The sequence below is a fragment of the Argopecten irradians genome, chromosome 10 (genome assembly GCF_041381155.1).
Source record: "Argopecten irradians isolate NY chromosome 10, Ai_NY, whole genome shotgun sequence".
Taxonomy (NCBI): Eukaryota; Metazoa; Mollusca; class Bivalvia; order Pectinida; family Pectinidae; genus Argopecten; species Argopecten irradians.
In genome coordinates, this window is record NC_091143.1 from 10001432 (window position 1) to 10026338 (window position 24907).

At 34.8% G+C, this 24907-nt stretch overlaps 1 protein-coding gene across 2 annotated transcripts in view; it reads left to right on the top strand.

Annotated features, from left to right (window-relative positions):
- The window catches only part of LOC138333067 (C-myc promoter-binding protein-like), a 35408-nt gene extending 11902 nt beyond the window's left edge, over positions 1 to 23506 (top strand). Inside the window, exons 12-36 of one of the 2 annotated variants that reach the window (XM_069281185.1) lie at positions 554 to 647; positions 1074 to 1155; positions 1456 to 1498; positions 1963 to 2103; positions 2657 to 2798; positions 3339 to 3540; positions 3877 to 3939; positions 4240 to 4381; positions 5163 to 5203; positions 5515 to 5659; positions 6376 to 6504; positions 6992 to 7289; positions 7832 to 8008; positions 9905 to 10039; positions 10345 to 11625; positions 12202 to 12424; positions 12856 to 12907; positions 13155 to 13464; positions 14023 to 14242; positions 15398 to 15548; positions 15845 to 15925; positions 16291 to 16402; positions 16570 to 16627; positions 19318 to 19490; positions 20763 to 23506. In XM_069281185.1, the coding sequence (XP_069137286.1) occupies positions 554 to 647; positions 1074 to 1155; positions 1456 to 1498; positions 1963 to 2103; positions 2657 to 2798; positions 3339 to 3540; positions 3877 to 3939; positions 4240 to 4381; positions 5163 to 5203; positions 5515 to 5659; positions 6376 to 6504; positions 6992 to 7289; positions 7832 to 8008; positions 9905 to 10039; positions 10345 to 11625; positions 12202 to 12424; positions 12856 to 12907; positions 13155 to 13464; positions 14023 to 14242; positions 15398 to 15548; positions 15845 to 15925; positions 16291 to 16402; positions 16570 to 16627; positions 19318 to 19490; positions 20763 to 20899 (4632 nt within the window). In that variant the 3' untranslated portion in view covers positions 20900 to 23506. Of the gene's footprint in view, positions 1 to 553; positions 648 to 1073; positions 1156 to 1455; positions 1499 to 1962; positions 2104 to 2656; positions 2799 to 3338; positions 3541 to 3876; positions 3940 to 4239; positions 4382 to 5162; positions 5204 to 5514; positions 5660 to 6375; positions 6505 to 6991; positions 7290 to 7831; positions 8009 to 9904; positions 10040 to 10344; positions 11626 to 12201; positions 12425 to 12855; positions 12908 to 13154; positions 13465 to 14022; positions 14243 to 14935; positions 15374 to 15397; positions 15549 to 15844; positions 15926 to 16290; positions 16403 to 16569; positions 16628 to 19317; positions 19491 to 20762 lie in introns of those variants that run through there. The other variant, XM_069281186.1, reaches the window with a different exon arrangement.
- The last annotated feature ends 1401 nt before the right edge of the window (positions 23507 to 24907 follow it).

The following is a 24907-nucleotide window of genomic DNA, read 5'->3' on the forward strand; positions in this document are numbered from 1 at the left end:
CTCTTGATTCCGATTAGCTTTCAACTTCAGGCTACTTTTCATAGCACATTTTCTTTAAAATAGCATTGTATTTACTGTATAACAGGTAGATGTTTATTAAAAAAGTATTAAATAGAATATTAGTTCACTATTAAGGCACTATATTTTATGGCTGAAAGATATCATTACACATTGTATGGTGGTAAGTTTCCCTGAACGAAGACGAGAAAATGGTCACCACGGTATAACTATAGAGTTAAAGTTATGGGATAAATAAGTTCCCCAACGCGTGACTATTGTTTATCATGTTTATCTAAACTCTCATTAGTTAATTTTCAAAAGACACTCACTAAAGCTTGTGTCTTTAAAAAATTTGAAAATTAACTAACTTGAGTACATGATAAACAACAGTCACTTGTTGGGGAACCTCTATTTAAATTGCATAAGATATAATAACCAAATCCGTTCCTGTCTGTTCAGAACTCCTGTGACAGTTGGCGTGTCAATTTGAATTGTATATGGTTGAGCATATGGGCCTCATGTACTATATTTGAATGAATGTTATCACCAACAGATGCTGTTTCCACTACACTGGCAGTGTGCCTACATTCCTTTGTGTCCCCTTGGTCTTTCCTATGTACTTAGTGCTCCGGTTCCTTTTATTGTCGGTAAGTAGCCACTGTTGATAAACCTTATTAGTTCATCTGACCTGAAGGGCCAGGATGACCTATAGTCATCATGCACCCTCCGTTGTCGTCCGCCAAGCATAAGCTTTTCATTCACTCAATAACTGAATGGCCTGAAGCATGCTGGGATGAAAGGCTACAAAGTTTGTTCAAATGAATGATCTTGAAATTTCAAATTGATCAAATTAAATAGTTCTTTCTATTGCTCTAATTGTTTGCCAATTCTATATTCTTTGAGGTGTTTTATTTTGCCAATAGTCAATAGACTCTTGTTACTGGATAAGAAACGCCTGAAGAATCAACATTATCAATCTGAATTTCTTTTAGCATACAAATGAACACACATATGGTTGTATTGAATGTTTTGCTGGTAAGGGTGAGAATGCCTGTATCATTGATGTGTTGTAGGTGTGGACACTCGCTACTTTGACCTATACGATCCACCACCCGAAGTGATCTGTGTTGATCTGGACACAATAGCAATTTTTCTGTAAGTATTACTCTAAAGTGTCTCTAATAATTCTCTGGTTAATGTTTTAATAAAACAGCAATTGTAATGGTTTAGGAGATATTTTGCGAAAGTTGTGAAAGAATTTTAGGTTTTGATTTAAGATTTAGAAATTAAGGCATTTGATATCTAAGACCATTTATGTTTACGTCCTGCATAACTTTGAAATCGTATATTGAAGGCAGAAAGAAGAATTTCAAGTGAAGTTTTAATAACTTAGATATGTTACATAAACAGTGAAAAGCAAAGAAAACTTTTATCTTGTTATATTATATTTTCAAGTCCTGATGACAAAAAGAATGTATCCTACAAGCAGTTCCCAAAGGTAAGGATATGTCCCAGGAAAGAAAGGGGATGGGGGTAGCTCATCAAGACAGTACCTTCTGGTAATACTGTCACATGAATATTCAAGTCAAGTTTGATCATAAGAAGAATTACCCTGGTAATGCTAATTGCTTATAATATCAAAAGAATATAATCATCTGAAATAAAGAGGATTTTTTGTGCCTAAAGCTAATTTTCAATATGGTGGTTTGGAGATATTAAAATTAAATCATTTGTGTTTATTAAGTCTCAGGTTTGTTTGAATATGATACGTCTCGTCTTTCAGCTAATGTGACTTCGAACTATAATATAACAGTCACCGCAAAGTGAAACAAATCATGCTTAAACAACACAATTTTCACTATCTCAAACTCCCAAATCATGTTAGCATGTGAGGTCTTCCCCAGTCTTTATCATACCTAATTATTTTGAAGATAACTACTCATTATGGGTAAATCTTTACAGAAAGCTGCCCGTGTGTTGTACAACACCCTACATCGACTGTTTGATGAGTTGTGTGCTCAGCGATCTCACACACATAACATTGATGAAATTTCTCTGGAAATGGCTCCAATAGATCACGACTTCAAACGCAAGCGCAAAGAGGTAGGAATACGGTACAGATTCAGACTAATTACAACCTATAAGGAATAAGTATTTTGGTATTTATTTACTTTTCTTCAGGTTGTAAAGTATCGTAAATATATAAGATTTTTGTTAGCAAATAGATTTTTAATTTTTTCTCCAATGAATAGGACAGTATTCGCTTTCTCACTTTTATCAGATACAATGTATGGCAATTTTTGCACATGATGACGCAAAATAGAATTTATTCTTAAGATCAATATTCAATTTGGCTTCACTTTAATTTATGAAGACCATTTTGGCTTTGCGTTGTAATTAATAAATTCTACATCTATATTATATTGACCACCTTCATCTAGCTGAAGTGTATGTCAAAGTGGAGTGTCGGTGTGAAAAAAAAAGAGGTTAAATAGGCAGATCAGATTGCTGATTTGAAGGCTGGAGTTTGGGGATTTGAAAGAATTTGAGGAGGTTGGGAATTCCAATCTGTTATAGTTCAAGGAAAAAATGATTATTTATAATATATTGTCTTATTAGAAGTACAAACCTGAATATGTCTCACTGCCTTTTTCAGACGCTGATGGAACTGCAGATACAAGAGGCCTTCCTTCGGTTTATGGCCTGTATACTAAAGGGTTACAAACAATTCCTAAAGCCTATTACACATGCCCCTACACAGAGTACAACTGACACCACGTCTCTCTTTGACATGCAAGGTTCGTGATGGATGTAAAGTTCTTATGTGTTGAAATCATTTAAAATGACTTTAAATAATCTATATGTGCATCACACCGATGTCATTTTGCAACAAAGGTTTAATTTTCAATTTGGTAAACCAAGATATTTAAGTACATAATTCAGCTTGTCCCTGATGTTTAGTTTCATTCAAAGCTATTGAAGTAACTATTAGCTCAGTTTTAAAACTATGAAACACTCGTGAAATAGATCATTTCCAAATGGATGACAAGACAGCATTATACAAGATTAGCGAGGGATTGTTGAAATTGTCATTTTAAGTCCTTTTTTAGTTGTCTGTTCAAAATCAAACAATGTGTTCATAAACAAACAATGCATTAATGACTACTTTCGTGATTTCATTTCTACTGTAGCCATTTTGCATTGTTAAAGATTAATTTCTGTGGAATGGAATGGAGTAAATGACTGTTAAGGACATTTTGATAATTGATGACCTTGTTGGACAGACATGACACATTAATGAATTATTCTTGTTTCAATATCAACATCTTTATTTTCAGGCTTTTTGAAGAGTAGAGATAAGGCCAACATAAAGTTCTACAGCCAGCTGACAAAAACTCAGACTTTCATCAGATTTATTGAGGAGCGATCCTTTGTATCAGACAAAGATGCTAGTCTTGCTTTCTTTGATGAATGTACAGAGAAGGTAGATGAAACAAAGGAAGAACCAAAGCTGATAGAAATTGATGATTCTCAGAACAGGTAAGATTTACCAAGAATGAATAAAACATTCTCTGATCTGTGACAGATTGTCGCCTTTCCTTATAAACTTGCTTGGGTGGCCACCTTTCTTACGTGGCCACTCTGGAATAGCCTGCTAGACGAAGAAATTTTTGTTATGATCAAACATGTTATTTGACCGGTTATCTCTCACCAAAATCAACGGCCATTTTGTCCAGATGTTAACATCTAGATGATCATATGACCTCAGTATATTTAAATTCATAGAGTATAAAGTCATGTGGCAATCTTTGACCGGGACCCCTCACCTCTCACTTGATTGTACTTGGTAATAAAATAGTTTTGATTATATTACAGTGAGAGAACTGTGTTTATTCTGCCTCCTGAACCTGTCGGACTTCCTGAAGGGATCAAGTACAGGTAGGTTCAGTTTTGAAAGGGGTCAAAGTTCCCCTCAAAGGTCAAAGTTCAAGTAGATTGTATCTAAATAGAATTCTTAAAGAATATGTCGAACTGAAATATAAAAAAACAGCATACTGCTTTTGAATTGTATATCTTTTGCTGAAATAACTGTTGTTTTTTTAAATTTCATGAACACACCACAAAACAAATCCTTAGATGAAATAAAAAATGTCAAGAACATGGTAAAAACTTAAATTATAGAGAAAACAATATAAATAATGTAAAATCTATGTGATTGATGTGATATTGTATTTATAGCTACAATGGATTCCCGGAGTTAAAACATGAATTGTTCATGAAGAAAAATGTATCGGAGTTATCCCTTCCAACTAAAGGCCCTGTATGTCCAAACAGTCCAATCTCACGCCGTACCAAACAGGAGGTTAGGACGGCTCAAAAGGTAAAGGAATTGCCAAGATACAGTCAGGTCAGTATTGAACTGTGTGGAGTTGGCAATTATGGGAGAATGAATGCCAACTGGACCATTACAATTTGCTGCTAACCTGTAATTCTTCCATAATTGCCAACTGAATACAGATCAATGCTTATATTTACATTTGATAGTGATTTGATATGAACATCTAAAGAAATTTGCACCTCTAAATGGCTGGCAGTCTTGCACTGAACAATGCCAACTGTTTAAGGTAAGGTTACATATAGTGGGGTTGCAGGAAAATGTAATAACTTACAGCAAATGTTCCTCTTTATCGAGTACCCTAGCCTGAATTCTTTATATAAATATAAACTCTATATCAACCGTTCGGACCTGATTTCTAATGATAATAATATTAACTACAACTTCATGATTGTTTTGAAATTAAATGGCTAGTAACATAATGTGATATATATATTGCTAAAAATTATTAAATGTATAAAACCTTGTAAACGAATATTAGAACATTTATTTTATTTAAGAGTTTTCCCCCTGAAAGTAACATTTTTTGAATGGATGTGTAAACAATGAATATATTTGTAATTATTGTGAAAGAGATGTAAGTGTTTATTTGAAATAATCAATTTAAATACAGAAATTGGTGTGGAAGTCCTTCTGTGAAAGGAAAACATTGTTTTTTACATGCATATATTGAATAAAAACAAAGAAAAAACAACAACAAAAAACTTACAGCTCAAGATTGTAAATATCATCCAACCAAAACTCAGTATCATTTGTTTATTTCCAGAATGCTGTGCAGAACTCTACTGATCCTATGCTCTGGGCAAAGTAAGTCTGAACAAGTTTTCTACAGTATTCAAAAACAAAAGCCATAATAATAATTATTTGTTTAGTGTTGTGTAATGCTGTAAAAAGTTGCATTCAAATTCAGATTTTAAGTGTTCATGTAAATTACTTTAAATTAAAAATATCGGTGTTTTTTTCATCAATTTTTACCTGTGTATGATATATGATCAATTTTTGAAAGAAAAAAATTAGGGGTAAAATAGATATTGTTGGCAAAGATGACTAGACTAGTAATTTAACATAGACCTTGTGTTGATGTGACAATTACACTGGTACCATGCTTTTATTTACAGGTGTCTACTAAGTCACTGCTACAGTCTCTGGTTTATACATCTGCCGGCATATGTGGCTGCCAGTCCGTCCAAAAACAAGGCCCTGAAGGCAGCTTACGATGTCTTACAGAAAATGAAGCTGGCGAAACTTCAGCCACCAGATGAGGTAGGTTACCGTAAATGTTAAGATTTTAAGAAAACGGGAAAATGAGGCTTTACTTTGTACCTCTAGTATGCTGAACAATTTTAGTTTTAATATTTACAGGGTGAGATCTCAAAGAGTTAAATGTGCCTTAATATTTATATTGAATTTTATTTATGATAACTACTTGAAAATATTGTATGGACAAGATACTTTGTATGGGACCTGTGGGATACAGGGATGAAAAACTACCATCTAACTAGTTATACCCCCAACTCCTCCTAAACTACTCAACAGATTTTGATAAAATTTGGTACACAGAACCCCACTCTGGCGTAAGTTCTAGTTATCCCCTGCTTTCTCCGAAAAGGGGGATATTAATTTGGGTTTATCTGTCTTTTTGTCTGTCTGTCTGTCTGTCTTTTTGTCTGTCTGTCTCTATGTTGGTCCGTTCGTCCGTTCGTCAGTCTTTAACACTTCATTTCCGTGCAATAACTGTAACAAATGTAATTGTGACAAGGTTAAATGACTTAAGGGCTTGCTCAAGTTCAATTGCCACGGCATGTTTCAACCCAGGTAAAACCTAACCTCAATAATGTTTACCTACCATATGAAAGCAGGAGATGGAATTTCACAAATTTGCTTGTTAAGCTTGATCTTGTTTATGAGATTTTTAATTGACTTTGGAAGCTACTTCGATAATTGAGCTAATTTAAATTCTTATAATGTTATGTTGTCAGGTCTGCTACAGAGTGATGTTACAGTTGTGTGGTCAGTATAACATGCCAGTATTAGCGGTCAAGGTCCACTCCCAGATGAAGATGGCCGGAGTGCACCCCAATGCCATAACATATGGATATTATAATAAGGTCAGTATGTAATGAAATATGTAAATACAATCCATTTCTGTAATGTGATTACAAGCTACAATATACCTGTTGGCTAGAGAGGGATATGTTGGTAATAGGATGACAGTGTTAAGTAGATGGATATGAGGTTTCTCTACTCTTCCGCTCTCGGCTAGAGATATCTTGATTGACTATTAGACCATTAAGTCAGATGTCCAAGTTTGATCACAGTGACGACACAATTAGATCTATGTGAAACCCTTAGTTTGCTATGTTACAGTATCAATTTCAGTAAATGGGTATGTTTATGTTGAATTAATCCACTCCTGTGTGAGGGGAATTTATTTTACCCTTTCCTTCTTAAAATTAAATTTTTTTTTAATTAAAAAAAAATAATCAGCGAATGATGTATAATGACATTTTTAGCAAAATAATCACTTTTTATAGCAGCACCTAAATTATTTGTAAGAGCTATGCTATTCTAACCATCCTTACTTTTGTTCATCAGGCTGTGTTTGAAGGGACTTGGCCATCTTCCAGAAGTCGTGGAGCTGTACTTTGGAAAAAAGTACGGAATGTGATATTTGGTGTTGCTCAATTTCGTCGTGCCATCCGTCGCCGGAGTATGTCGCTGTGTTCTAATTCGGGGAGCGATTATGACCAGATAAGCAGGACTAGTATTGATAGCTTTCTGGAGGATCCAGGAGAGAAACCACAAAGTATAATCAAGTCAGATATTGTGGTCACGGACACAACAGCTAGTGATATCCTAACGTCTACAATCACTGAGGAAAGTGCCCCTTCAGGTAGGTAGTCTATTGGCCACAACAGTTGGTTTACAATATGTGAGAGGGATAGCATTATAAACACAAAACTTTCAAGAATTTATTTATCCAATGAATTAAGGAATGTGGCTTACCTTATTCACCTTAATTAGGGCTCCTCCCCCTATAAGCACCCCTCCCCTTTTCTGGAGAAGGAGTTGAAGTTGTATAAACACTCCCATACCGTGGATTTAATGGTGTTTTACAACATGTGATGCCTCTAACATCAAACTAATGCATCTCATAGGTTATAAGGCATGTTTACTGTAACAGATTGATGTGTCATGAGTACAGAAAGAATTCAAATATTGCTGATTTTTTTCATCCTGAGCTAACCACATTTTGGTTCACTAATATTTCTAAGCTCCGCCTTTGTTACAATTTTTTACGCTCCATGGGCGCTAATTACGGGGAATATGGTAATTCTCAAATATAAAGTTAACTGACTGTCAATAACTGTACGTAGTTGACCTGTATTATCATGAATTGGATGAAATGCTGCACCATTTGCTTTACATTTACAGAAGTGGTACCTGATCGTGGCTACAATTCCATGACATACGATGAGGCCAAAACTATTGTCCAAAGTGTGTCAGAAATGACCATCGAAGAGGAGAAAGAGATTAGCAAAGTGAAAAAGGAGCCAAAGTCCTCACTCCGCTTCACCTTACCACGAAAACACAGTTCAGCTCGCACTTCAGGTTCACACTTTTATCATATTTAGTCCAAGTATCTGTAGACGATCATATATAATCTAACTGCCAGTATTTGTAGACTATCATAATAATTATTTAATCTGAACTCCCAGTATGTGTAGACTATCAAATTGAATTTAACTCCCAGTATCTGCAGACTATCATATTTTATCTTAATTCCTAGTATCTATAGACTATCATATTTAATCTAACTCCCAGTATATGTAGACTATCATATTTTATCTTAATTCCTAGTATCTGTAGACTACAGTGGACCCTTGATAATCCGGACACCTTTAATCCCATGGCCAGCCTAAACCGTCTGGATTACGAGTTTTCCGGACTGCCAAATTCCTTGTTCTTACTCAATTAAATTGTCACTTACGAGTTACTACCCTTTACCTTTTAATTAATGATAGGCTTTTTTTTTGTAATATACATGTATTGTTATGAATACTTCGTTTGTTATGTTTTATAGGTGTGTTTTTTTATATATATTTGTTATGTTTTATAGGTGTGTTTTTTTATATTATTACGTTAAGAAAATACGAAACCAATGGCCATCGTTAATTGTGTACTATGTATGCATATAGCTACATATCCAACTCTTGATCTGATGTCGTACGGCAAATTATGTTTCAAAATGCCTAACCAAGGATCAATATCATCTACGTTCTTGGCATGAAAAAAACTATGATAACAAATAGTTGTGAACATTTGAAGAACTAATGTAATTGTTATTTTGTATATTGTGTGATATTATTGACCATTTCCACAAGTCTTTGCTTTATGACTTACAAACGTGTGAATCAAGCACGCACCTGTTCAGGCTTAACTTCGTGCATAATGTGTCAATGTCACACATGTGTATAAGGCATGTGCCGTAACCTTTATATATTGTACCATAGACGATGAATCCGAATAGATTCACATACATATGAAATACTTATTAATTTTGTCAGTATTATCTCACTTTCCGAAACTCAATACTTATCAATTTTGTCAGTATTATCCCACTTTCCGAAACTCAGAGCGATATATTCTGCATGCAAAACCAGTAAGGTCTACAGCATACATACTCGTACCCAAGCTAAAACTGTTGGTTTAAAAGCGTGTTGCTAAACATATTTTGCTTTTATCTCAATTACAACACTGAAGTTTGATCTATAGAAAACCATTGAACCATTACATAACTGCATGTACCCATGTGAAATGTGTTCAGGTAAACGCCCATGGCTATGACCTGCCACCCGTCATTATGACAAGACACACTAATGTCAAGTTTTAGACATGACTGTAGCTGGCCGAATTTCTGGACTAGCGAGTATAAATAACGTTACGGAAATACGTTTCCTGACATTTCCGTCGGCGGGTCCACTGTATCATATTTAATCTTAATTCCTTGTATCTGTAGACTACCATATTTAATCTAACTGCCAGTTTCTGTATACTATGATATCATATTTAATCTTAATTCCTAGTATCTGTAGACTATCATTTTGATCTAACTCCCAGTATCTGTAGACTATCATATTTTATCTTAATTCCCTGTATCTATAGACTATCATATTTTATCTTAATTCCTAGTATCTGTAGACTTGTTGGTTGCTTATTTGCTCATTAGCAATATCCGTTAATAATAAAATCTGACTTCGCCTATAAATAAAAATAAGAGTAGAAAAAGTAATTATGATCAATCGGACCAAATCAGATAGAGTGATCATCACTTTTCACTGATTCTATAGTTTTTCACCTTATATATATTTGTGTGTGTTCTGTAACAGATTTTTTTTTTGTGTTCCACCATGGGTTTTTTTTTGTATATGTGTGTGTCTACATTGTATTGTGTAATATGGAGGTAGCACTTTTGACATTTTTGACACATTTAATAATTCTCTAAAGGAAAGAAAGACCTGGACTTTCCTGCTTATGATGCTGACCCAGTGGCGTTTCGATCACGAGTAGGAAGCATTGTACGGAAATCACTAGGCAGTATTGGTAGTATCGGAAGTCATGAGACGTTAAAGGGCAGTCTTAGTAAGTTTGATTTTATCTGCGTAGCTGGTCATTAACAAGAGATTAAAATGCAGTAAAAATTATTAACCATAATCAGCAACAGGGCTAATAACAAGACAGAAAGGGTTTTTAATGTGTAATTGGTAATTACCACAATGTTAAATTCTAATTTTGTCATAATAAAGAAGCAGTAAGGGCCATCTTGCCCTTTTATTGTGGAAGCCCACTTCATACTAGTACTCCTGCTATTATTTTAAGAAATAAAAAACTACATACATTCAGGTTAAATAGCAATACTGTAAGTCTTGTTTCTGTGTTGATTTCAGTGAGTTTGTCCTCCACTGGATTGATCATGGTCAATGAAAATATCAAACCTACAGGATTTCAGAGACAGATATCGTTAGAGAATAACAATGGAAAGAGAAAGAGACACAAAAGTGCTGGTGACTATAACAAGCCTAGATCTCAAAGTGTCAGTGAAAACTGGCGACCCCGCCATGTCAGCGGGGAGGACAGGCTTCTACTCAAATTCAACGAGTTGGAGAGGAAGAGCAGTGATGATGACATATTTGAGGTTGAGCTAGATAAACCCGAGGATAGTGCTTTGTCCGATGAGATGAGGACTAGTGACGACACCAAGGATAGTGGTGTGGTGTTGGACGAGTGTCGTGTACCGTCTGATACCCCCACAGCTAGACCCATGTCTATACCTATACACTTGTCTTCCATGTCTAATTCAGTCAGTGCTCCAGAGACACTCGATGCGTCCCCCGTACAACATTCCATTGGTACCCCTGTTACAACAAACGATCCACTTGGATTATTCATGGAAGGAAACATACCCGTTTCTGATTCTGTGGCCACATTTCCCAGTGGGACGAATGTGACGTTTTCCAAATATGTCTCACAACCTTATGAAACTTGTACACAGCCAGAACCTGGTGATCAGTTAGATTCTGGTTTGACTGCTCAAGAGTGCAATAATAGTGAAGCCAAAAGGACTAGATCGAACAGTGATAAACATGTGTTTAGTCTGGGATCAGCCCAGAGTCTAGACGCTGTCAGCGTAACAAGTACAGGATCACAACCATTGTCTCCTGTGGGGAAAATAGGAAAGAGATTGATGGACATAGGTAGAACAAACAGTTCCCCGGGATCACTAGACAACACAGAGAAATCAGGGCGAGGGTTTTGGCCTGTAAAGGGCTACCTTCAGTCTTTATCATCCTCTTTAAGAAAATCTAACGATTCCCTGGATGAGAAAGATGAATCTAGTCAGGCCACAACTCCAGATTCTCATGGGCCTAGAAAAACTGGAAGCTTTAAAAAGCATAATGAACGTTTGAGTGGGGCAATAAAGTACGGATTTGGAGCTCTGGCAAACAAATTTAGTGAGATTAAACAGACAATGAGTACACCAACAAAGACCGGCTCCAATACCTCTCTGTCACATGCTGGAGATTGTGATAGTGTTCATAGTGAGGAAGGAGGCCACAAAGGGGCGTTAGATGTACCCGCCAGGAAGTCAACCATGGGCTCAGACAAAGATCTACGGCGTGGTGACGCTCATGATGAATCTAAAGATACTGCCACGGCATTACCTGTTGGTATGTAACATTTCACATCTTGTGTCTTTGGTTTATATTTGTTGTTGTACCAAGAGTTAATTCAACCTCATATGGAAAGAAATTCTGTCGTTTTGAGGCTGCCCAAGTGTGGAAAAGTCTACTGAATATTAATGAACAACTCCGTAACTACCAAACTTTTTTTTTTTGTGAATGTGTAACCCTGGTGAATACTAGCCACAATATGCTGCTTGGCTAGATAGAACTTCTCTTTAGCTTGATCAGTTGAGCATCAGACTAGTAACCCAGAGGTCTGGAATTTTATCCTGGCAAAGGTAGTGATTATATCAATATCAAATCATACAAATTTTATGATTAATTATTACTTGCAATCAAATTTGTGAAGCTTATAGTATTAAAATCTCTTCTGATTCTGATCATTTGAAATAGTCTTATTTCCAGACAGGCTAATATATACATATATATATATAGCTTTATAGATTTGTTTAAATTTTACTATTTAGTGGTAAGCGGGGAAATAATGAACAAATTTTATGTACTCAGGTAATATGTGAATGAGACAGACAATTTTAAAGCTTTTCACTTGAATTATTACAGGAAGTTTCATGCCATCTTCTTCCTTCATGGAGCAGTATATTCCACTGAAGGAGTTCGGAGAGCAGAAATCAGTCCACTTCGCAAGCTTGGCTCCAGCCTTGAATGATATCGCCATAGAGACTGAAATCAGTAGTTGTTGTCGGTGTACAAGATGTAAATCATTGTTGTATGATGAGGAGATCATGAGTGGCTGGTTAGCAGACGACTCCAATCTTAACACAACGTAAGCTTCCAAGTGATCTGCTGCTTTAGAATGAAAGGAAAAGTGTAATCAATAGACTTTTAAATGTAATATTTGCATTGGGTGCCATCATGGTTTTGGATTGCATTTGGGTACTGTTTATAATTTACTTTTTCGCCTTTCTCTATAACATACTAGATAGCTTGTTTTAGTTAGCTATATATAGGGCCTGTTTGATTTGTGAATATCAAACAATTAAATTCACAAAATCTTGAGTCCCCCTGAGAAATTATATTGTTGCCTCAGCCTCATTTTGCCTTCTAAACAAATAAGAAATCTTTTTTTTTTCTGTTCAAGAAATCTTCTTCGCTTATTATGCTTGTTATTTCGATTGATGGTGTTTGAAATGGAATTTCTATTGCTGGATTTGTTGGCAATATTTTTATAGATTTTCATGGTTTGTATCTTTGTAGGTGTGTATTTTGCCAGACAAAACTTGTACCAAGGCTACAGATTTATGTCAAGGTAAGAAATTAGTAATTACACAAAGACTTGTGATCAATTGTTAAAATATCTGGTTTTTGGGAGGCTTCATATGTCATTTATCAAAATTTTGACATTGAATTTTAGATAATTTGACTGAATATATAGCTGCACATAATAGTATTTCACTCACGGCTGTTTTATACAGGGAAGGCCAAATGTCATTCTTTAGCTAGTAAATGATCATAGTCTTTGATAGAACAATCAAAATCACTTTGTTTTCTTCCAGGATTGGAGGGATCACAGTCGAAACACTGACCTGGATGACTTGGATGTGAATGATCTAGTGGATAAAGTGGAGGAACACAGCCTTCAGGTCCGTGATCATGATCGTGACTCGGTGTCAGAGACGTCCACCAACGATCCTTGGGTCCTCCAGGATAATACATCTGTAGGAAGCGTAGACAATAACCATTTCTTTTTCCCCGGAGAGGACTGTCTGGATGGTGATGGACATTCCAGTCCTGTCCAATCTCAGCACCGATCGGCTCGCAAGGATGCACATCTGGCTGAGGCTGCACGCTGCTCAAGTCCATCAGGTGAAAATACTGTAGGCTCTAAATACAACTGATGTGATATTACAGACTCTGTAAAATTTCTAAATAATTGTATGTGTAATGTGATATTCTACAATTCGGTAATGTTTGAAAATGAAGTTTGTAAGAGTCATCAAATGATGAAGATAACTATTAAGCAAACGTTGAAAGTACATATTGTTTTGTTTTGTTGTTTTGATACAATTTGACAGTAATTATATCTTGATAACTTAAATTGTAATCAAAGATTTCGAAAAGCTCCACATTTCAGAAATCTGCCATGAGCATTTCTTGCAATATGTGTTTATGAAACTGAAAAGTGCATGTGTACTTGTTGTAATCCATAAAGTTGATGCAAAATTTAATGATTTAGAATGTAAAAATTCTTCAGACTGTTGCAGTTGATACTATAATCCAGTTTATATCTGTCTTTACTTTTCTTGTGACAAACATGTTTTCAAAGAATACAATATATCAATACGCAGAACTTTACAGGTATTACAATATAATTTAGTGTCATCAGTTACATTTTCAGTAAAGTTTGTGTGTGTGGTGTTGTAGGTACCAGTTCTGAGTTTGATGTGACCACTGGTCGGCGACGTTGTACAAGTGAATGTCTGACTAGTGCCACCGATATGATGTTTGGTACCTCTTTCGACTCCATGGACAACTACCAGAATCAGTTTGTACGCTCCCCTCTCAACACTTCAATAGAGGAAGACAATGAGCTGCCAACCCGCCCCTCGGATCTACCTGAAATGAAGAAAGATTTTATGGAGAGGTGAGTACAATTTGTTCATGTCCAGGAGACATCCATATCAGTCCACTTCACCAGCTTAGCTCCAGCCCTGAATGATATCGCCATTAGCGACAGAATCAGTAGTTGTCGGTGTATGAGATGTAAATTGTTGTTGTTTAATGAGGAAATCATGTGTGGCTGGCTGGAAAATGACTCTCAAGAGATTATGTCCTTTAAATTGACAAATTAATGATTGTAGGTAATTGTAACTATTAAATTAGAGGATGTTTGTTGACAAGACTGTTTGTTGACAAGACTACAAGCAGTGTCCTAACCAAGTCGAACAACGTCATTGGACCCGATTACTGTTCTCGATGAAGTGTTATTATATGTGTTGTTTTACAGGGGAACTACGTCGATGAACCTGATCACAGTGCCCTATCAAGTGTTATAATATGTATTGTTTTACAGGAGAACGACGTCAATGAACCTGATCACGGTGCTCTATCAAGTGTTATAATATGTGTTGTTTTACAGGGGAACGATGTCAATGAACCTGATCACGGTGCCCTATCAAGTGTTATTGTGTGTGTTGTTTTACAGGGGAACGACGTCAATGAACCTGATCACAGTGCCCTATGAAGTGTTATAATATGTGTTGTTTTACAGGGGAACAACGTCAATGAACCTGATCACAGCGCTCTATCAAGTGTTATAATATGTGTTGTTTTACAGAGGAACGACGTCAATGAACCTGATCACAGCGCTCTATCAAGTGTTATAATATGTGTTGTTTTACAGAGGAACGACGTCAATGAACCTGATCACAGTGCTCTATCAAGTGTTATAATATGTGTTGTTTTACAGAGGAACGACGTCAATGAACCTGATCACAGCGCTCTATCAAGTGTTATAATATGTGTTGTTTTACAGGGGAACGACGTCAATGAACCTGATCACAGTGCTCTATCAAGTGTTATAATATGTGTTGTTTTACAGGGGAACGACGTCAATGAACCTGATCACAGCGCTCTATCAAGTGTTATAATATGTGTTGTTTTACAGAGGAACGACGTCAATGAACCTGATCACGGTGCCCTATCAAGTGTTATAATATGTGTTGTTTTACAGGGGAACGACGTCAATGAACCTGATCACAGCGCTCTATCAAGTGTTATAATATGTGTTGTTTTACAGAGGAACGACGTCAATGGACCCGATCACAGTGCCCTATCTCAGTCCTCTGGTGTTAAGGAAGGAGTTGGAGAACATCCTTCACAGTGAGGGGGACATGTCACTTAGCATTGACGTCTTCCTTGATGAACATCCTATCATATTCTGGAATCTGGTAAGAAAGTCAACATGGTTAACTTTAATACAAACCTTCTGTATTTCATCAAAAAGACATTGAAGTTAGCAAGAACACAAATTGTGTTTCGTTGCTGAGGATGTTTTTAATACCATTTACAATGTATTCTTTATTTTATGACTTAAGATAAGTATTATTATAATTTGTATATATTAATTAAAATGCTTTTAAATCAAATTTCATATTAAAATATTTCTGTCATGATATCTTTTGAAATGTTTCCATCATGTAAACATTTAAATTGAAACATGTCTAATCTTTCATCTGCTCTCTAGGTTTGGTATTTCAAGCGAATTGAAGTGCCTAGCCACATGCCTGGATTGTTACTAACAGCCAAATATTCAAATCCAAAACCAGTAAGTTTTAATACTGATACCAAGTCCTCTAAATACGTGGCATTGACAGAATAGACATTTTATGCTATGCGGATTCACACACAACAGTATGCATACAAAAAAAATTTTCATGTCCTGATGAAATTAAAAAATAGTAACATCTATACTTAAGTATATGAAAAAATTATTATCAAAATCTTATTTAAAAAAATTCAAAAATGTTCATTTGGGGGGGTGTAAATTAAATTGTAAAATGTCGATAAGAATGTCCAAATTTCAAAATACAGCAGTCCTGCATTCAACATTACTTATTGACTTTTAAATATTTTAATAATGAAGTAATGACTGCTTTTTATGTGACACGATGAGACTACCAACTTTTTCAGACTAAGTCCTCTGCTGTGTACACCAGCCAACATGTGTTAATTCGACCACTTTGGGATAACATTCGTATCCATGACGAAGTGGGTCTGCCTATGTACAAACTGTGGAATGAAGGTAAATTATCTACTTGTCACATCTTACAAATTAATGGCTTCCTAGAAGCACTTATAGAGCCTTTTGCTTCCAACAAAACTTTCTTGAAAAATAAAAGTTTGAGTTGTAGTATTCTGATGTTTGATGTATTACCTGACGTGTATAACCTCTATATTCTGATATTTCAGGTCACAGCTCTCACACGGTGGATGCTTTGATTACAGAGCAGCAGCCATTTAACAGGGCGTAAGTATTCATCTGAAACACCAGTGGCCCATTGTGAACACCCTAAATGTTTTTCATTTTCCTTCCTTCATTAAAATTAAAAAAAAAAATGTATTGATCTCAGCATTGTCCAATAGTGGGCTTTTCAAATTGATTTTCCTTTCCTACCTATCTTGTCTGTAAACATTTCTTATCACAGCTGTTTATCAGAAAGTACTGAATAGGTATTTCATATAGTTTGAATGAATCAAAATATTGCTATCTGGCTAGAAGAGTACAGTAAATCACATTAATAACGAACACACTTACAAAGAATTTGTGGTTATAATGTAGTACTTTTCATTCCCCATTAAAGTTCCAATAACATGTCTATACTATGTGTAAAACAAACCATGCTTACATCAAAGTGATTTTGTTGGTCCCTAGAGTTTCGTTATAACCGTGTTTAGGGTAGAGTGATATTAAGTCGGACACGATCTAGAGTCGGACATTTTTAACACGTTTTACCATCCTTATTCCGGTTACCACGTTACAAAAAAACGCTGTCTACATGCTAAATGAAGTATTGACTTTCTAGAGTTGTCTCCCGTTGATAACTTTCTCGTTTTAATACATATTTTGCCAAGTCTGATCGCGAATAGTAACAAAAGCGGTACATTTCACGGTGAGAGCGGGTAAAGTTTTGTGACTTCAAACTGAAATGAGAAGTCATTTCTTTTGATAATTACGCTATAAAACTTAAAACTGGAATTTAACTGTAAGATTTGTGTAAAACAAATGCAGAATTATCTTCACTTTGACAATAGAAACAGCATTTTATCTCATAATTTGGTTCAAAGTTGCAAACGTTATTTGATCTTGAGTCGGACACCAAAAATGTTCAAAACGATCATAAGTCGGACAGTGTATTTTATCATTATACAAGTGAATATATATGATATATAGGCATAAACAAGTGCTGTAATAACCCTTTTTTCATAATATAAGTTTAAATATTTCATCCCTTATTTTTTTTTATAAATATTTTATCTATTTTTATTTTCTAATCAGTCTTTAAAGTTTCCTTTCAAGTCACCATTGGGATTTTTCTTAAATTTTTAATCAGAATGTATGGCAAAGCACATTTTAGTGGGAAAACGTGTGCAGCCAAATGAATTAATTTTCTATTTAAAAATATATTATATATACACCAAAATTTCTCTTGTTTTATTGGTGGCAATCTGTTAATTGTACTTCGTAAAGCGAAGAAGTGATATCGAGAACGCAATACACGATTATTTTTACTCGTCCATCAAATAAACAATTTTCCATCAAATAAACAATTTTCTCTGACATATAGCAATGGTACATTCATCTAAAATATCGGCAACACAAGCTAGACAAGAAACTTTAATTTGGGATGGCCATGACTAGTGCAGGAATATGAAATTGTCCATCCAGTCATCCTGGAATTTCGACACAGCGCTTTTGGTTGTATAGTTTTCAATTCTTTTAAAAGTAATTGGAGCAGGTTCTGCATGTGTTTATTAGGAACACCGGAGTTGCTATTGGCCATCGTCAATTCATGAAAATGTTTTACTTTGCAAAGGACAAAGTCTCCTAGCATAACTACAAAAAAAATGTACTATATATTTCAGAATTGGTTTAGAGCGACAGGCATTTTTCCTTATTCAACTTATGCAACCACGATAAAACACAAACTCAAATTAGGCAAATAGTTGTTTAATGATAAGGCCATCGTTCTGGCTGCTCAGATGACCGCGTAACATCGATACATAGCGCATGTGGACTGCAGATCCCTTTCGTGGTTTAGTACGTCAGGTTCTAAACTTTTACTAACATTGATAATCTTTCCCTGCAAGCTTAGAAATAACAGAATATACTTTCAAGGAACATGTTATGTTGAAACATATAACAACCCAATTTCAAGCATTGTATGAAACAAAATCAATGTAAAATTGACCGCAGTTTCTTTCGTTTTTCAGTCTGCATCTATTTCGTCAGGCTCATATTTGTTATACAAGCTATACCTATTTATTGATTTCCCAGAGATAAGTACACGTAAAGTGATCGCCAGGAAGTATAGCCACATCTCGTGCCCGCAAACGCACGTGTATGTATTCGATGTCGGAGCAAACGTAATGTTGTAGCATACACAATACAAAATGCAAAGTCATGTGCAGTTTGCTTGACAGCTGGCGATATGTCAATTACCGAAAGTAATATGAACAACAAATTTCTTATTTTATGATCAATTACTAATATTTTTTATTCAGAATTGTATAAAATGTTAACTTAATCCGATTGCCCGACGTAATATCAAAGCAATCTGGACTGTCCGACTCAAAGTCAAATGCGTCCGACTCTCGATCAAATTGCAGGTTAGGTACTTTATTTGCTCTGTATTGTATCGTAGGATAAAAAACGAGAGTATCGAAATGTAAATATGATTCAGAAAGTGTGCTCTCTGGGACGGTACCCATTACATTAATAATGGTCTTCATATCACGACGTACTACTGTTCTGAACACAAAGGGTGTCCGACTTACGATCACTTTACCCTACATGTATGATTAACTGTCATTTATTTATTTTTGCATATCAATTTTTAGGGACAAATACAATGTGCAGTAAAATCTCGAAAAAAACATCCACACAGAAATGTACCAGCTTTACAATTTGTAGTAGATAAAATTTTGTTGATTTTACAGAACCCTCCATCAGATCATTACCAATATACAGTGTAACGATGTCATATCGCCCATCAAAATAATCGGGAACTGCCGGCGGCGCCACAGATTACGGAAACCCAAATACAGGAGTTTGTACAGAGACATGCTGTTTCTGGCGTTTACAGCCTGTGGCAGGGAAAACATAGATCATGGTAGGTCTTCATTTCTCTAAATACAAAAGATTACATTGGATCTCCTTATTTCTAATATATATCTAAAGAGCACTGTGCTAGTGGGTTTGCTTATCTTTAAAATTGACAGTTGGTCTTCATATCCCTACTTTAGACCATAACATTGACACCTGAACTCAATTACCCTAAACTCCATTAAATAGTCTTGATAATTTTTATCCCTCGCTTTCACCGAAACGGGGGATATTAATTTGGGTCTATCCGTCTGTCTGTCTATCTGTATCGCTTGTTTTCCGTGCAATTACTGCCACAAATCTTATGCCATTTTTAGGTCACCTGATCGTAGGTCATGGTGACCTATATTGCGATAGTCTTTTGATCATCGTCGTCCGTTGTCAATCGTGCGTCATGTGACATTTGTTAACATTACAGAGTTATTATCCTTTGCACTAATAATTATTTTTGGACTTTGTGAACATGATAACTTGAGTAAACATAAACTGAGCTTAATTTAAACTTTGTACATAGACTAACATTGGAAAGATCTCGGACGAGTTCGAAAATCAGCTTGATCCTACTCTTACTTAATTACGGACAAATTGCCATTCTCATCCATGTCCGTTAAATAACTCTCACAAATATTACCAAATTTTCTAGAAACTTGGTAACATGGTTAAATGTCTCAGGGCCCTAGCCAAGTTCAATTGAAGCTTTGATTGGACCCTTTTTGGCAGAGTTATGGGCCTTAGATTTATGAAAGCGGGGGTTATAAATTCCAAGAATCTGCTTGTTTTCTACATGATTAAAATCTAAAAGTAATATCATTGTTATCAGTGATTGTTTCATTTCATGATTGAGGATTTTCGTATTATTAATATTTTAACCAATCGATCATTATTAACATACCCCTGTAATGAAGTTAAGGCAGGTTATACCGGTCTCGTTAGTCTGTCTGTCCGGCTGTCCGTCTATCTGTCTGTAGACAGAACTTTGCCCGGCGAACTTCTCTTAAACTACAGATTTTGATAAAATTTGTTACACAGAACCCTAACCTAAAGGGGAGTTGAGTAAACCAGGTAGGGTTCTGCAATGTCTCCTATTAATGGAGTTATTGATAAATTTGTGCAGCAGGGGGTATTAGCTGTCCACCCTGGCAAAAGTTCTAGTTATAACTTAAACATTGCCTACTATGAATATACGAAAAACGTTTTTTATCAAAATTAATGACATACAATTATAATTTTAGTATAATATGTTTTCCAATTTACTGACTTTTGATATTGTTTCTTACAGATGCATTTGATAGAGAATACAGACAGGCTTTCAATAAATTATTACCAATGGAGGTGAAAAGATTACAACGCAATGATCGCCCGCGGAAGACCAAGGTCATCTGGTGTCGAAAAGTCTTTGGAGAATTAGAAGTCTAGTTTACAGAAAACTGGATGTGTTCTTGAGTGAAATGTGTTAATTGTCAATGAACATTAATTTTTTTTATGGGACATTTAGGTGTATGTTTTAAAGGGATTTAAGCTATAAACAAAAATCTAGATTTCTTTCCTTTTTATATGGCAGTCAAATTTGGACTAGAGTACATTGCTTGTATTATGATCAGGTGTTAGTCATCTATATGATGTGATTTTTTTTCTTTGTATAGAAACCTCCCGTATTTGTCAGTGAAGACCTAAAAGGCTGTCATCTTTTCATTTTAAAATTAAGCAAATAATATTCAGACCAAGATCATATATTCAACAAGTATCAAATGTTCTGTTTGATTCACTCATTTGATTTTAGCTTAATTGTCGTTGAAGAAAGCAGGTAGTACTATTTTCTCTCTTTTCTTTTTTTTTGCATAATGAAGACACATTAACATATATGCTTTAGGAGAATGGAAAGTGCAATGCCAAAATTGTGTATTTAGTTTAGTTACAGTGTGTATTTAACAAAAGTATCAACTCATTCACCTAAGAAACTGCGATGAGCCTTAGAGTGAGATCATGTGTGGTCAGGGTGAATGAATTGATATTACATTGTACGTTGTGGTTCATGGATATAAGTGTTAGGTCTCTATATACTAGAAGCTTTTAGGAAAGAATGTGGCTGTGATATCAGAATCATTTATTTATTTCCATCATTATTCTGTTCTGATTCATTCCTTGTTACATTTTTTTTAAGATTATATGAAATTATGTTGCTGAAATATAGTGATCATTACCTTGATGTTTGCAATTTTAACATTCAATGAACCAAAGAATTATGACAATTTCATCTAAATTTCTAACGAAAAAAAAAAACATTTTTCAGAACCATCATATATAACAATGCGGTTTAAATTCATAAAGCATTTATTTAGAAATGATTAAGATTCATGCATTTTATCAATTCATAGCTTTTTCATCAAATGCAATTTATTTCAAAGTTATTCTTGTGGGCGTGGTATTTCCTTAAAATATTTCGTTATTTTGTGGTCAGGATTTCTTTAAACATTCTGATAAAATATAATTTTTTGTGCTTATCGATTTGCCTTCGTATTAGCTGAGTTTAAAAATCACATCACCACAAACCCCACTGTCAATTTGTTTGCTTATTTTAATATTGACTTCTATTCATTCAGGCAGATGTAAATATATTTTACAATCATGCATTTTAGATTTTTGGAAATCTCTGCTTAGTTACTGATCTGATACTCTCAGCTTAGTTTCTCCAGTGAATTCTGTAACTTTATCACGAAAGAGTTGCTAGTTTTAATCTTAGTGCTAATACTGTTATATAGACCTGAACAAAATAAAGAACTCTGATTTAGTTTACATACCCAGAAGTACATTACAGGGCAGTGTAAGAAGGAGTTTTCCAAATGAAAAAGCTAAATTCATAAAAAAACAAATGTTACCAGCATCAAAGATATTAAACTGGAAAAGATACTATCATTTTGGTATTGTAGGTATTATTATATAATTCTAATATAAAACTAAATGATATAATGACACAACATGGACGAACAACAGCAAATTGTTTTATGGTTTAGTTTAGATTTATTAACTGTCGAGATTATAGAAGGACTTGTGAGGGCGTTTTCATTTTTATGATTGGAGTGGTTCAACCAAAGATAATTGTTTAGGAAATAATAATAGATCTGGTGATTGATATTGTTTTCAGTTGAGCTTTGACGTCAAGGCCTGTAAGTACAATTTGCATATTTCATCAAGATTCATTCCCAAAATGATTGTTTCACATAAACCAAATTATTCCTGGCTTTGGTAGTTTTAGCAACACTGAATATCTGTGAATTTGATACCTATCACAAATTCAATACTGCTTGCTCAACATGATTATATTAAATGTTTTCAAACTTTGAAAGAGTTTTTTTATGGAAAGATAAAAACAATAATTATGACACATTAATTTCCATCATTATTTTACGATATAGAAATAATAATAAGAGTACAATTTTAGAAGGTGAATTTTTAATTACAAGTTCCCATTTTAGCTTTGTTTTGTCCCGTTCAACTTCAGTATTCAAGCAACGTCCTTATTAGTCTATGAAGATATTATGTTGTGTTGGCAGACCACTATATCACTGTTCAATATTTATTTAAAGAGTTGGATATATTTATTCTGCAACACATCTATAAGGCATATTTAAGACTACTCAGGATAAGACTCAAGGGTGGTATTGATACAACTTTTTATGAAACATCTCTTTACTTATCTACATGATATTATAATTTCCATCATGTTTACTTCGTTGCACAGAAATAGATAACAGAAACTTAATATGTAGATATTACTGGATGAGAAATAACTTTAAAGGGAAATTCTGATATGTATTCATACTTGAACATGTCCAAAGAGAGTTGTTATGGAACCTGTTTGTAGGAGTATCGTGTATGTGTTGTGTTTACTGCTGTGAAACAGTTTGTACAGAGTCTAAATTGGATGAGATTTACTAATGTTAAATTTTGTAATTCTTTATGTGTGTGAATAGTCATTGATAACACTGATGATGAAATATGTACATTAAAAACAAATTACACTACTCTTTGTGTCCTGCGTGATATTTTATGTCACTTATGTGATCATGCATTCTTTGTTTCGATACACAAATGTATAAGAATATAAGACTCTTTCATATGTGGATATGACGGATAGGGATATTCTACCCGAGAGTCACAAAATGTTGTAAAACCCGAGGCTTGCCACATATGAAAGAGTATTTTTCTCTCATACCTCAATGTTTTATTGCAATTTTACTACTATGATTTTCTGCCATTTTGAAATGAATTTGAAAAAATGTGACCGCAAGTCAATTCTCGTTACATGATACATTGCGCTATATTTTCAGCGCAAATTATATTGTTTATATCTTTTAAAGGAAATAAAGCATTGTTTCTGAAAAAATGTTAAAATTGTACAGAGAAAGTAGAAAATTTATTGACGCTGTAACGTCACGAGGCTTTATTGCATGGGTAGCTATGCAATACAGCTTCAGGCGCCTGTATTACCCATGTAGGTATGAGAGAAAACTTTCTATTGAGTGCATGCAATAACGACAATCTCTATGAGGCCAAAAAAAATGTTTGTTTAGAGTTACATTGGCAAAAAAAATAGGGTTGGGAGAATTTTTTTTTATTATTTTTTTGTGTTTGTTTTTCACTCTTAAAATGATGGCCGGAACCGGAGTCTGAGTTCCAAATCCCGACTTAATATTTTTTCGTAGAAAAGAGTAAAAAAAAAATTGGGTTACCCTAAACAGACATATTTTTTTGTCTGATCAGTAGCCTAGTTATTGCCCCATGTACTTTGGTAACTTTCACTTTGATTGCAATTTTACACAGTTATCGCCCCTTGTATATTGATGATAATTCTACAGTCAATGCCCGTTGTACTTAGATCGCAATTTTACAGTTATTGCCATTTGTACTTAGATGACAATTTTACAGATCTATTGCCTTCGTGCATTATTTCGATTGGTTAAATGTGTTGAACCATCGTTGGTAAATATGAACGTCTTCATGGTGAAGCTTTATTGGTAGAAACAGGGATCCAGCTCTATTGGTAGAAACTGGGATCCCAGTCATTATCATAATTATTCATTAAATGTTTGTCCTTAGAATTTTGATTAAACTAGATCATCAGCTTCTAGCTATATTTCAACAAAATCGTAAATATGCTACACCACCTATAGAGCATTGATACTCATTATTTGAACAATAATTGGTGTTTTAATCGTGTTTAAATCGTGTATATATATAACAACGTTTATAACTTGCTTTAAAGACGGAAGATTTAGAAGAAATGTCTTAAACTATCGTTAAAAAAATACGACCGCTCATGAAATGGCAGCACGCTTCAGAAAGTAAGACGGTAACCCTCGCACCCGCAAGCTACATCAAAGGCTGCGGCGGCGGATATCAAAGGAAATCAGTCGTCGCCCAACG